We start from the raw sequence: 11107 nt of genomic DNA on the forward strand, positions 1-11107 counted from the left end.
AATGGCAAGATGAGGAAACTGTGGCTCAAAAAAATGAAATATTAAACTTCCCCAGACTTCTCCCTACCATGCTTCATTGGTTTTTTCCACATTTGGTAAAGAAACACGTAAATAGAAACATTTTAAACCTAAAATAAAATACTTTATTTCCTCCAAACAACATTTTTTTTCCTTTTCTTTTAAAAAAGGTCTTTTAACACTCATTTGCAGACCAAATGAAAATATGCAATAGCCATGTAAACCAACATACTCACATCTACTTAGAAAAATACATACATCCTTCAAAACAAAAGCATACATGGATTAATTAAAGTGAAATCTTCATGGCTGTACAATCCTGGGGGTTTCCACACCTGCAAACATGAACATACCCATGTGTACAAGAAAGGTGGCATACAACTTGGGGAACTGTTTGTTCAGGTCATTATGCCTCAAAGCCTTTTTTTAACAATTTTTAGCAAGGAAAGGCTAGCAAATCCTGCCAGCTGCATGTTACATGAGCCTCTCCTGGCTGGTGGATAAGTTTCCTGCATTTAAATGTCTCCTAAAGGTTCTGCTTGTTATAAGCCTAAGTGTCTGCAGCCACTGGCTAATTCTTTTAGCAAATTTCATTCTTAAGGCTTGAAATCAGCTCTGGACCCATACGGAGTCATAAGAGAGGGCTCGATGGCAATCCAAATTATTGCCTAAAGAGTAAGCAATGAACAGTCATGGGCTGAGCACTTTTCTGGCATAAACAGCTCCATTTGATCTTTCTGTCAAGTGACTGAAGCACACAAAGAACTGGAACTAAGGATATCAGCATGGCATTCACAAAAATAGTTGCAAGAATGAGATGGAAAAACCATTACCAGACTTTGGCAAGGAAATTTTAATCTCAGTCTTCACTCACTAAAGTGCTAAAAAAATAAAAGACTGATATTCAAAGGCTACAAGGTGAAATTTAGAGACGCTGATTTAAAAGTGGGAAATAGGGACTAGTACTGATAAACACCACCATTTCATACCACCCAAAATGGTAAGACAAGTTACACAGGGATTCCCCCACTTCACTATTAAGAATTAAATCAACTGTAAATTAAAAGGATGTCAAAAGACAGTTTTTAGGGATGGTAACAGGAGGCTATAAGGCTCTGAGGCTTCAGCTTACTGGTCAACCCTTGAATCCTTGATTCACTGGAAGCAATGTTATTCTGCATCCTAAAGCACCCAGCTTTAGGTCAGAAATCAAGGGGGTTTTTTTCCTCCTACTTTCTACGTGGGCAATATTAATCCCTTTCCATTAAGTCCCAAGTTGTTTTTCTAATAGAACACAATTCTGCTACATATTCTACTTTTACCACCAGTAATTTGACATATTCAGCTTAAATTAAGATGAATAGACACCAATTAGTATCATTCTAATAGACTACCAGATTTCATACTAGAAATCTTTTTTCTTTTTTTTTTTTTTGTAGAAATTAAATTGGAAAGCCAGTGGCAAGAACACATACAATCTGTGCACATCCAAATGAATCTCAATACAATACAAATTTAGCAAGAATAAGTAGCAAGTCTCTTAACTTTAATGGAACTCAACTTTAAAAAAAAAAATAGCATTTTCACTTAGCGGAGTACCCAATTCATTCAACCCTCATGCAACTGATTTCAAAATGTTATGCTGTCTTAAAACAAAAGATCCAAAAAGTTTCAGAAAAATAATGTAGCTCATAGCTAATCATTGGGGCCTAGATATCAGTTCTTCATTGAAACCTGCAACAGCAGAGCTGCAAAACTAAATTTACCTCAAGTTTGCATGAATCTCAATCACGTCATAACCAACTTATTCTTTCCATCCCCTCTATTTTCCCCTGTGTGAAGCCTGAAACTCCTAATTATGAAAACCAATATCCAGTTCACCTTCAAACCGCTAAAAAAACAACTTAAAAGCAGCCAGGATACTGAGACACTTCATCAGGTGTCACCCAAAATCAAATCAAATTGGCCAAAAACTGACAGCCTCAATGAAGGCAGGAGTCATCAGACCCTCTCCACAAAGGTTATTACATTCTTCCCGTGCATTCTTACATATTTCAAAAGTCAAAACAGAAATTAAGTGTCACTTCTTCTCAATGAAATCTTTGGTCTAAAAACAGCTAGGACAATGCAGGATTCTCACAATTAAAAGGACAAGTGTCATTCCTAACTTTGAAACTCCTGCCATTAAGACAAGAGTAATAATAAAAAAAGACCACATCCTTTCTTTTTAGCAGGAACAGCTGCTGTCAAAGCATTTCTCCTGTCATCTCCCCACATCTGCCAACAAAAAAGTTCAAGTAAATCGGCCATCAGGATCCACAGGACATTGGATTTCCTTCTGTTTAGAGATCTGGCTTTCCACAGGAGTGCTTGCACACATTTCTTTGGGGATAGTTCCAAACAGATGGATTATGCTTCCCCACCAGCTCAATCTACTGTATCTTGAAATACACAGTCCTAACTTCCCCAAAGCTTTGTGACCATCTAAAATGTTTTCTCCTAAAAATTTATGAAAAAAGACAGACTGTCTGACGATATGGGGAATGGTGGGATGGGAGGAATCTCAAGGAAGTCTGCATAGTTTGTCAGATGTACGGAACAGACCAAGGAAAGCTTGAAAAAATAATGCATTTTCCCTCACAGTCTGTCAGTAACCTCAGGATTTTACTTTAACTATAAAATAATAATTTAAAAATATTAGACTAATGTTAGTAAGAAAAAACCCAAGTTATTTAAGTACCTACTAGATGAGATGCTTCTGGCTACTCATGCCTCCACAGCAGAATATCACAGTGTAAGCACACCCATGCACTTGAAATATCTCATTTACCCCTGCTTTAAGAGACATCTTTTCAAATGCTTCAGCACAGTGGGAGTTTCAGAAGCATTAATCACCTCTGAAACAGTGGCAGAGACACAGGGGTGTCTTTGGTGGACAATACCTTTATTCTGCTTTTTGTTTCACATAAAGATGGCTTTTACAGGGGATCTTTGATACTGTCTCATCATCCATTCTTCTACAGCATTTCTTCCCCCCTTCCTTATTTTATTTTTCAGCATTTTTTTTTTTATTCTTTGGTGAAAGTCATCTGTGGCATTGCTTGCACTCAAGCTTACAGGTTCAAAAAATGATTTACAGGAGAAGTTCTTACTGCATGTTATCTCCCAATCTGTAGCCTCTGTTCCCTTCCTTCCTGGTTTGAGAGGAGCATGACTCAGCTCACAGTAAAAAGAGCAAGTTCTATTTAAGTAAATTAAAATGGACAATGACCAATCCCAGAAGCTTTTGTTAGGCAGCTTCTATTTATGTGCAACTGTAAAAAGCAAGATTTTTAAAAAATGTTATGAATTAGACCTGAGCCACCAACTCATTCACCTATCATGTTATTAAATAAAAAATGAACTGTTAAATGCATTAAACTCTGCCCCAGTCAACGTGGCAAGAAAGCCTATTAAATGTGCAGCACCTCCAGACAAAACAGTTTTTCAGCAGTGCTTTTAATCCCTTACCAGTAATCAATTATCCTTCAAGCTCCCACACTGTACAATTAGAAGTGCTTCCAGAAGGTGACTGGTAATTCATCAGGAAACTACATTTTCCTTCTTACTAACTCACTCTTTTGACCTTTTTCTGCAAGATCTTGCACATATCAACAGCAAAGCCATTTTTCCTTTAAACATCATTTCTCCCTCTGAGCAGGTTTTTCCACATATACTACAAACTTAAAACTAAATGTTAATATACACAATTTAGGCCTCAAAATTTAGCTCTCAAAGGAGCAATATGGAAAATAAAATTTGACTCCCTTAAAGAAACAGTCAGTTACCAATTTCATCATTTTTATCCTTAAGGGGAACCAACTGAAATCTTAATCATACTTTCCCAAATAAAGTATTTCTTCAGCTTAATGCTTCTCCAGTGGTACCCAAAGCATTCCTTGATACACAAATCTGTGCACAATCATGTTTTTAGCCTGAAAAACATTTGGAGTTCCTCATTAATAGCTGCTGCCATAGACAGAAGCAAGTCTTCACTTTCAGTCAGGAGTCTCAAATTATTCTAAGGAGGACCCAAAAGCCACTTAAAAATAACATTATAACAGCCCTTTCATTGATGGGGAGACAAAGCCATACAATAACCTGTCAAAAACCATACAGCCTGCTGCTCTTTGCATAAACAAAATTAAAACCCAAGAGCATCTTTGCCTGGACACCTCTGCTACTGCTTACAGGCAGTCATTTTCAACCCAGCCTTTGTGAGACAGCTGCCTGCTCACAAGACACTCATCCCTCAAGTCTTTCATCAGGCTTACACACTGCTGAACGTTCTGGCCCAAATCTCACGTTTCAGCTTCTACAAACCCTCGAAAAGTACACAGGTGCATCAATGCTCCCACATGTTGCTCCACAGAAGAGGGCTAATGTCACACAGCAGCATCCCCCATTGTCTGGCCTGATGCAAGACATATAAATCACCATACCACCTCTCATCATGAAGGCACAGTTCTGACCTAGGTGGCACACAAATTGACTCAGGGAGAGCTGTGACAGAGGAGAAACAGTTTCTCCACTGCAATCACTGTCCCTCCCAAGTCCCCCACCCCTGAGATTAAGCCTCAGGTTTCTGTACAACAGGCCTATATGGTGCGAGTGGGATTGATACCTCAAAACATCCTCCCAACACTAACAATGTCACACCAAGGTTTTACAGTTAAAGTTACCTTCACATTAACAATGTTTTTAACACCTTCTACCTGCCTGTGAAACAAGGTCTAGCAACAGCAACTCACTCAACTCTAGAATTATTCTTTAGTGAAATATTACTAGTCATTTGCTGCTGCTTAGCTTGCACAATCAAGTGGAGTTGTCTCTTTGCAATGGCTGTGTTCAAATCCCATAAGAACTCCAACAGTTTGCCCTGGAGGAGAACCTCCATAGGCACAAACTGCAAAACTTGCTGGGGAGAGTCCGTATCTAATAAAGAGCTCATTAGTTTCTTCAGATGCTGCAGATATTCAACAACTGGATTTGGGAGGCCTCGGTAACCAACACACAGCAAAGCAGTGCTAGTCCTTAGTGGTTCATGGGAGGTCGGACAAGCAAACGTGATATATCTGAAACAGCAATGCAGTACAAAGACCAGGCCAGCTGTGAAGCGTGTAAAACAAGAAAGAATAGGCAAAATCAATGCATCTCCCATTGTAAGCTGATTCAATGAATGCAGAACACACTCCAAAAGCTGTTGCTGGTACTTTGGTTCCCCATCATAAAGCAAAGAGAAGCTAAAAGTCAGCAGTGTGGCCGAGTCCAGGAGCTTTATTTCCATACTGGGTTGGTTTTCAGTATCACAGAGGGATGGAAAGTCTACCACAAGGCACTTGAATTGGTCACTACATCTTTCATTTAGGACTTCCTGATGTCTCCGGGAAAGATCAGACACTTCTGCCAGTATCAGTTCCCCAGGAAGAACTTCACAGGAGTGACAAATCTGCAGCATTTGTCTGCTTTTCAGCCTCCCCCCCACCAATTCATTCATAGCTTCATTAAGATTTTCGAAGACTTGACCATCACAAAACGGAGAACGTTTTACCACTGGTAGTCTTTTTCCTTCCAAAATGTACCACAAGCTACACTCGAGGTTAGAAGACGATCCTTCCAAGATGCACATTTTACCAGCATTGTTTAAACTATGTTCTTCAGCCCAGTGATTAAAACAGCCCTTTGCCACTTTATCATTCCATGTCAGGGTTTCCAGCATCTTCCTTTCATTGTACGTATTAAAATATTTGTTTCTTTGCCCAAACCATTTTGCATTCATGCTGCAACCAGTCTGAGATTTCTTGACAAGCCAGTTATTTCTGGCAATGGGTTTCATATGAAGTCTTTGCATGAAGAACTCTACTGCACAATCTCTTAACTTGTTCAGTTTCATCTGCTCTGCTTCTTCCATGCGCTCAAAGAGATGGATATTCTCAGAGATAGTCTCTACCTGGCACTTGTGGAAGAACATGCAACACTCTTCATGTATTTTAAGAAAAGATTCTGGCAGCATATGCTGGGGAAAAAGTGCTTTGTTGACCATTTCTGTTCCAAAGTTCTGTATCATCTTAGAAAGCAGCAGATGAATGCTTTCTCTGCCCATATAACGAAGACAAATCACATAGGCCTCCGAGTTTCCAGCTTTGCTAGTGGCTGGCTTAAAGACATGGACCTCCTCAAAAGAGCAGTTTAGCAGAAAGAGCAGATTGGTAGAACTGTGTTCAAACAGCGTAAACATCTTCAAAACAAAGGATCCTCCAGCGCCTAGGATCATTAAAGCAGTGACCGTTTCACAGTAATGAAGGGGTGAGACAAGAGCCTCCTGTTCACCTGGATTTCCCTGGCAATCAAAGCTGCCATCAGCAGTTACCAAGTGAACTGTGGCCATATTACTTACAAAGTTCTGAAGTCCTGTTAGATGTTTCAATGTCATCACATCACCAGTGTTATCCGGGCCAAAGTACCACCACGGCAACGTATTTGCTATAAGACGGTCATCCATGATCATCATCAGGGTGTCGTTTGCTTCATGATAGGGGTTTAGAGTATTAGCTACCCAATTCCAGTCACAAGGGACATGGTGGGATTTCAAGTAGTGATTGAGACTGGCTATAAAAGCTCCAGGTGCTTCACAGAGATGGACAGAATTCAGTTCTCCATCCTGAAGAGCTTCTTCAGGGAGAAGAGGAAAACTGCACAGGATCTCGTGAAACTTGCACCACGCCTGGGTACACAGCTCAGCATTCACAGATTTCTTCACATGAGGAATTATTTTCCCCGCTTTATTGGTAAACGAGGTGTGCTGGTGCCATTTATCCAGATTCTTATCACTCAGTTGATTCTTCACTTCATTCATAGAGTTCTTCAGAGCCAGGAGTGAGTTGAATTCCTTGTGATTGCATGTAAAAGCATCACTGGGATCTGGTAGCTGCCATTCATTATTCACTGGCTTAGTGTAAGTAAACTTCTTCGCAAAGAGCTTCTCAATTTCAGAAAGAATTTCAGGACTGAACTTTTCAAGGTTTGCAGTCTGGTCAACATAAGGCTTCTTACATTTGTTCATTCTTGGACTGATTCACAACCTGGAGAACAGCACGGGAGAAGAAACACTGTCACTCCAGTCATACATATATATGTATATAAAAATAGACAAAGCTTTTTTAAAAAAAAAAAAAATTTCTCCTGTTTAACCTCTGTATTCCAGAATGAGAGAAATGCTTCACAGAATCATGCACCAATGAGGAAAATAAATGAGGGCTATCCTGAACAAGGCTATTTGGAAATCAGGAGGTTCACAGGTCCAATCACCCTTCATGCTATTTACATAGAAAGTAAAGAAGACTTGGCTGCTGCTTTGGCTCTTTGCTGATCTCCGAATACTCTGCTCACTATATAGGTCTAAACACTTACATACAAGTATCTCTCGGTCACAAAAGAGACCATACCACATGCTACACAAATTAAATAAGTGGCTCAGAAATCTTTTCATCCGATTATAGTAATATTTATCCGAGAGCTCAAAGTACAGAGAGCAGGGAGCCACAAGCAACAGCAGCTTTGAGAGGGAGCACAGCTGCTCCTCCTATTTCCCAAAAGCTAACACTCACACCTCTTCCACCAAACCCAGTGTGATGCTGGGAGAACCCCCTCAATAACAGCCCCTTAGCTGAAGAGACCCTGGTGAGAGGTTTAACACCAGCCTGCAAGCAAAACCCCTTTTCTGTGCTCAGCATCACAGCTCTCTGCCAGGCCTCTGCAAGTCCTTACACCTAGCTTTCCCTACTGGAAAAATAGCGATAAATGCAAAGTGAGAAGAGACTGTTCCATCTGTGGTCAATGCTAACTGGTGCTTGATGTTAAAGAAGAAAGTAGTACAAAGCGTTGTGCTTTGAGTGGATAAAGGCAGACTAACACAAGCATACTCCACGCAAAGCTAACGAGTCTGCTATCATCTGCTCCAATGCACAGCACAAAGCACACAAGGCAGAAGTTAGGTTCACTAACCAGAAATCAGCCAGCCAGCAATCTATTCAATACTAAGATGTTCATTTAAGCAAAATAATTTAAATCAAAATTACCGCAAGAGACAGGAAATCTCTCAGCATATCATTTTAATCATCCCCCAAATCATCCCATTCCCTCAGAAGCAAAATACAGTGATCTTAAGTGTTATAAAACAGTTCAGTGTGGAAAAAAATACTAGGTTAAAATTGAAAGAGTGGAGAAACTTTGGAAGCAAACAGGACAAAGAATGGCCAACCTAAACACTTTACTCCTCCCCTTGAGTCCACATAGCATGTCAGGCCACAGCCCCACAACCATGGCCGTCTGCTCACATAACCAGCAGCCCTCTGAGGAGAAGCACATAGTTATATACATACCAGTGAAGTTTCACCTCTCACTTCCCCAGTTTGACTGCATTTCAATAAGCATATTTACTTTCACTTTCCTTTATGCAGATGTATTTTGGCTTTAATCTAGTCCCTTCTCACCACATGCACTGGGGAGAAGAGAAAAACGGAGGGAAACCCAGGAGACCCTTGTGCCCTAAACCAGTTTTACTTCATTTTTAAATACAAACTATATGCATGGCCTTTTAATTACAGCTCACACCAGCAAACCCCTAAACAAGCTATCATCCAAAGCACGACAAGGGAACAGGCAGACAATCACCTGCTTTTTGCTTTTTTTATAATTATTTCCAGTCCCCACTGGCCTGGACTCGATGCAAACCCGCTTAAGGGCTCTAGGCTCCTCCCCATCCTGCAGCTCCTCACCCATCCCAGCGCCGGGGGAAGGCCACCGCCCCGCACACCAGACCCCCTCTCCCCTGCCTAGCAGCCAGCCCCGGCGCACGCTGGGGGCTCACAGGGCCGCGGCCCTCCCCGCCCCGGGGAAACCCGCTCTCGCCTTCCCGCCCGCCGCCGCGCTACAGCCCGCCCCGCCGCAGCGCGGCCCTGTCGCCTCCCTCCGCCCCCGGCCGCTCGTAGAGCCGCGCCCGGCCGAGGTGTCTCCCCGCGCCGCCCGCTCGCTACGCGAGGCCGCGGGTGCCGCGCGGCCTAGAAAGAACCGCCGCTCTTACCCGGCAGGCTGCGGCGGGAAGGGAAAGGAGGCAGGCCCGGCCCCCTCGCTCCGCCGCCCGGCCTCGCTACGGCCGCTCCTCGCCGCCCTGCCCTCTCCTCAGCAGGGCGCCGCAGGCACCTCCCCCCGGGCCAGGAGAGCTTCTACTTATTTATTTATTAAATAAACACGGAGGGTTTTTTCAGGGGCGGAAGACGTGGGGAGTCACCCATCGCTGTTACTGCTGGGAGAGGGTGAGGAGCCGCCAGGGCCTGCGTTCCCCGAGTGAAGGCTGCTCAGGCAGGGCAGGAGGCGGGTCACCTGTTCGAGGCCATTTCATTCACAGGAGCTAAGAGGCAGGCTGCTTTTCACCAGAAGACTCAGCTTATTTGAGCTGGCTGGCTTTTTCAGCGGCTGGGGAGGGGGGGAGCAGAGGAACAGCAGCCTAAAAGAAATAAATATTTGTAGAAGTTATTCAACTAGCGCTTACCACACAGTAATAGTTACAGGTTGCTCACAGAAAAACCAGGAGGAAGGCTTCACTGGGATCTGCTAACAACCCATTGGAGAGGAAGGGCATCTTTTAACTTAAAGACTTGCGACATCTGCCCTGCAGACACAGCTGACCAAGGAGCAGAGCCAGAGCAAAGCACCATCATCTCCCAGGCCTACAGATGCCACATCTCAAGACACACTCTCCAGGCCAGCGTCCATCTCCAGAGTCAGCAGTGATGTTCCTCAAGAGTTCGCTTTGGCCTCTGTAACCCACAAGCAGATAGTTCAGACAACTTTTGCACATGATAACCCATTTTGCTGCCCTTTCTAAATCCCCAGGAGACTTGTTACACCCAACTTGGATTAGCAGGAGGCAAGAACTTTGAAATATTAACAGAGTAATAATGAGCAGAATCAAGCATGTAGTGCAACATCCCTGGAAATACACATGCACTTTCTAGATGGCAAAACAGCATCTAATCTGCAAGCAGAGACAGGAAGGTCAAAGCAGATTAATTACTACAGCAGACAGAGGGTGCAAGCTGCTCTCAAGGTTTAAATATTGTGGGCATTTTCTTCTACGTAGGTTAGGGAATGAGGCACTTGCCGGCCCATTTGGGAACAAACAGCCAACGATGTAGCATGAGTTAGCAGAAACCCTTTTGCTTCAATGCCAGGCTTGGTGCTATTGACTTTTGCACTCTCACATATTTCTCCTTGATGAAGCACGATCCAGCCCTAAGCCAGAAGTAGTTTTAGCACAGAAATTCAGTGCTATGAGTACTAGGTGCTCCAGAAGTGATAAAACTAGGGAAAATTTTGCTAGAGGCTCAGTAATTCATAGAAAGCCTGACATGTCCATCTTAAGTATATAATAATAATAACACACAGGTAAATGATCTTTTCTCCTGCTCTACATACATTAGAGAACTCAAAAGTAATAACTGAATATATAAAACTATGAACAGAGAACCTCCCTCTCCCCTTTTAAGCTATTTACTTGTTTTCTAAAATGAAACAATATTGCTACAAAACAGAAAGAGCCTTAAGTATAGAAAAAACACTATACTACCCGTAAACACGATACAGAACTAAAATTTGTTCTTTCAATCCCTTAAAAAAAATAATGCTTTTTTAAAGCTAAAATTGCCATATTCACTCCAATAAGCACTATAACAAAAAGATACTAGTTAGCTTATCCAAAAGAAGCTTTCCCCAAGAAAAAAGAGCTTAGGTGTGGATGTAAGATTTGTATGTATGTCTGCAATGCCTCTTCACCTTTTGATTGGCCTGTTTGAAAATCACTTTCCAATCAATCAACATCTTTGGCTACTTAAAGATGGGAGGGAAAGCTGGGGTAAATTAATTAATGTAGCTGAGCAGTTAGTGAGGTAGGTAGCTGAAGGTGTTGTTGGTTTTCCAGTGTATGTTGTGGTCTCTATTTAAATTTGATTGTATCAAGTATATAGGAACATCATTGTTAATTTTTTTTTTT

At 42.1% G+C, this 11107-nt stretch overlaps 1 protein-coding gene across 7 annotated transcripts; it reads right to left on the minus strand.

Annotated features, from left to right (window-relative positions):
- Positions 1-315: 315 nt before the first annotated feature.
- On the minus strand, positions 316-10140 carry CMTR2 (cap methyltransferase 2). Of its 7 annotated transcripts, XM_041126138.1 has the most exons (3): positions 8318-8431; positions 7754-7839; positions 316-7139 (listed from the first exon to the last, which is right to left on the minus strand). In XM_041126138.1, exon 3 carries the CDS (start codon positions 7118-7120, stop codon positions 4805-4807), a length of 2316 nt encoding a protein of 771 aa, XP_040982072.1. In that variant the 5' UTR covers positions 7121-7139; positions 7754-7839; positions 8318-8431; the 3' UTR covers positions 316-4804. The 7 variants fall into 7 exon arrangements, with proteins under 7 accessions (XP_040982072.1, XP_029881957.1, XP_029881953.1 ...); XM_030026097.2 differs by lacking the exons at positions 7754-7839; positions 8318-8431 and adding an exon at positions 9608-10140; XM_030026093.2 differs by lacking the exons at positions 7754-7839; positions 8318-8431 and adding an exon at positions 9140-9478.
- Positions 10141-11107: the final 967 nt, after the last annotated feature.

This window comes from Aquila chrysaetos, chromosome 9 (assembly GCF_900496995.4).
Source record: "Aquila chrysaetos chrysaetos chromosome 9, bAquChr1.4, whole genome shotgun sequence".
In the NCBI taxonomy this organism is placed as follows: Eukaryota; Metazoa; Chordata; class Aves; order Accipitriformes; family Accipitridae; genus Aquila; species Aquila chrysaetos.

Coding starts and splice junctions, on each gene's coding strand:
- CMTR2 (XM_030026097.2), bottom strand. CDS start 7,120: ATGAACAAATGTAAGAAGCCTTATGTTGACCAGACTGCAAACCTTGAA.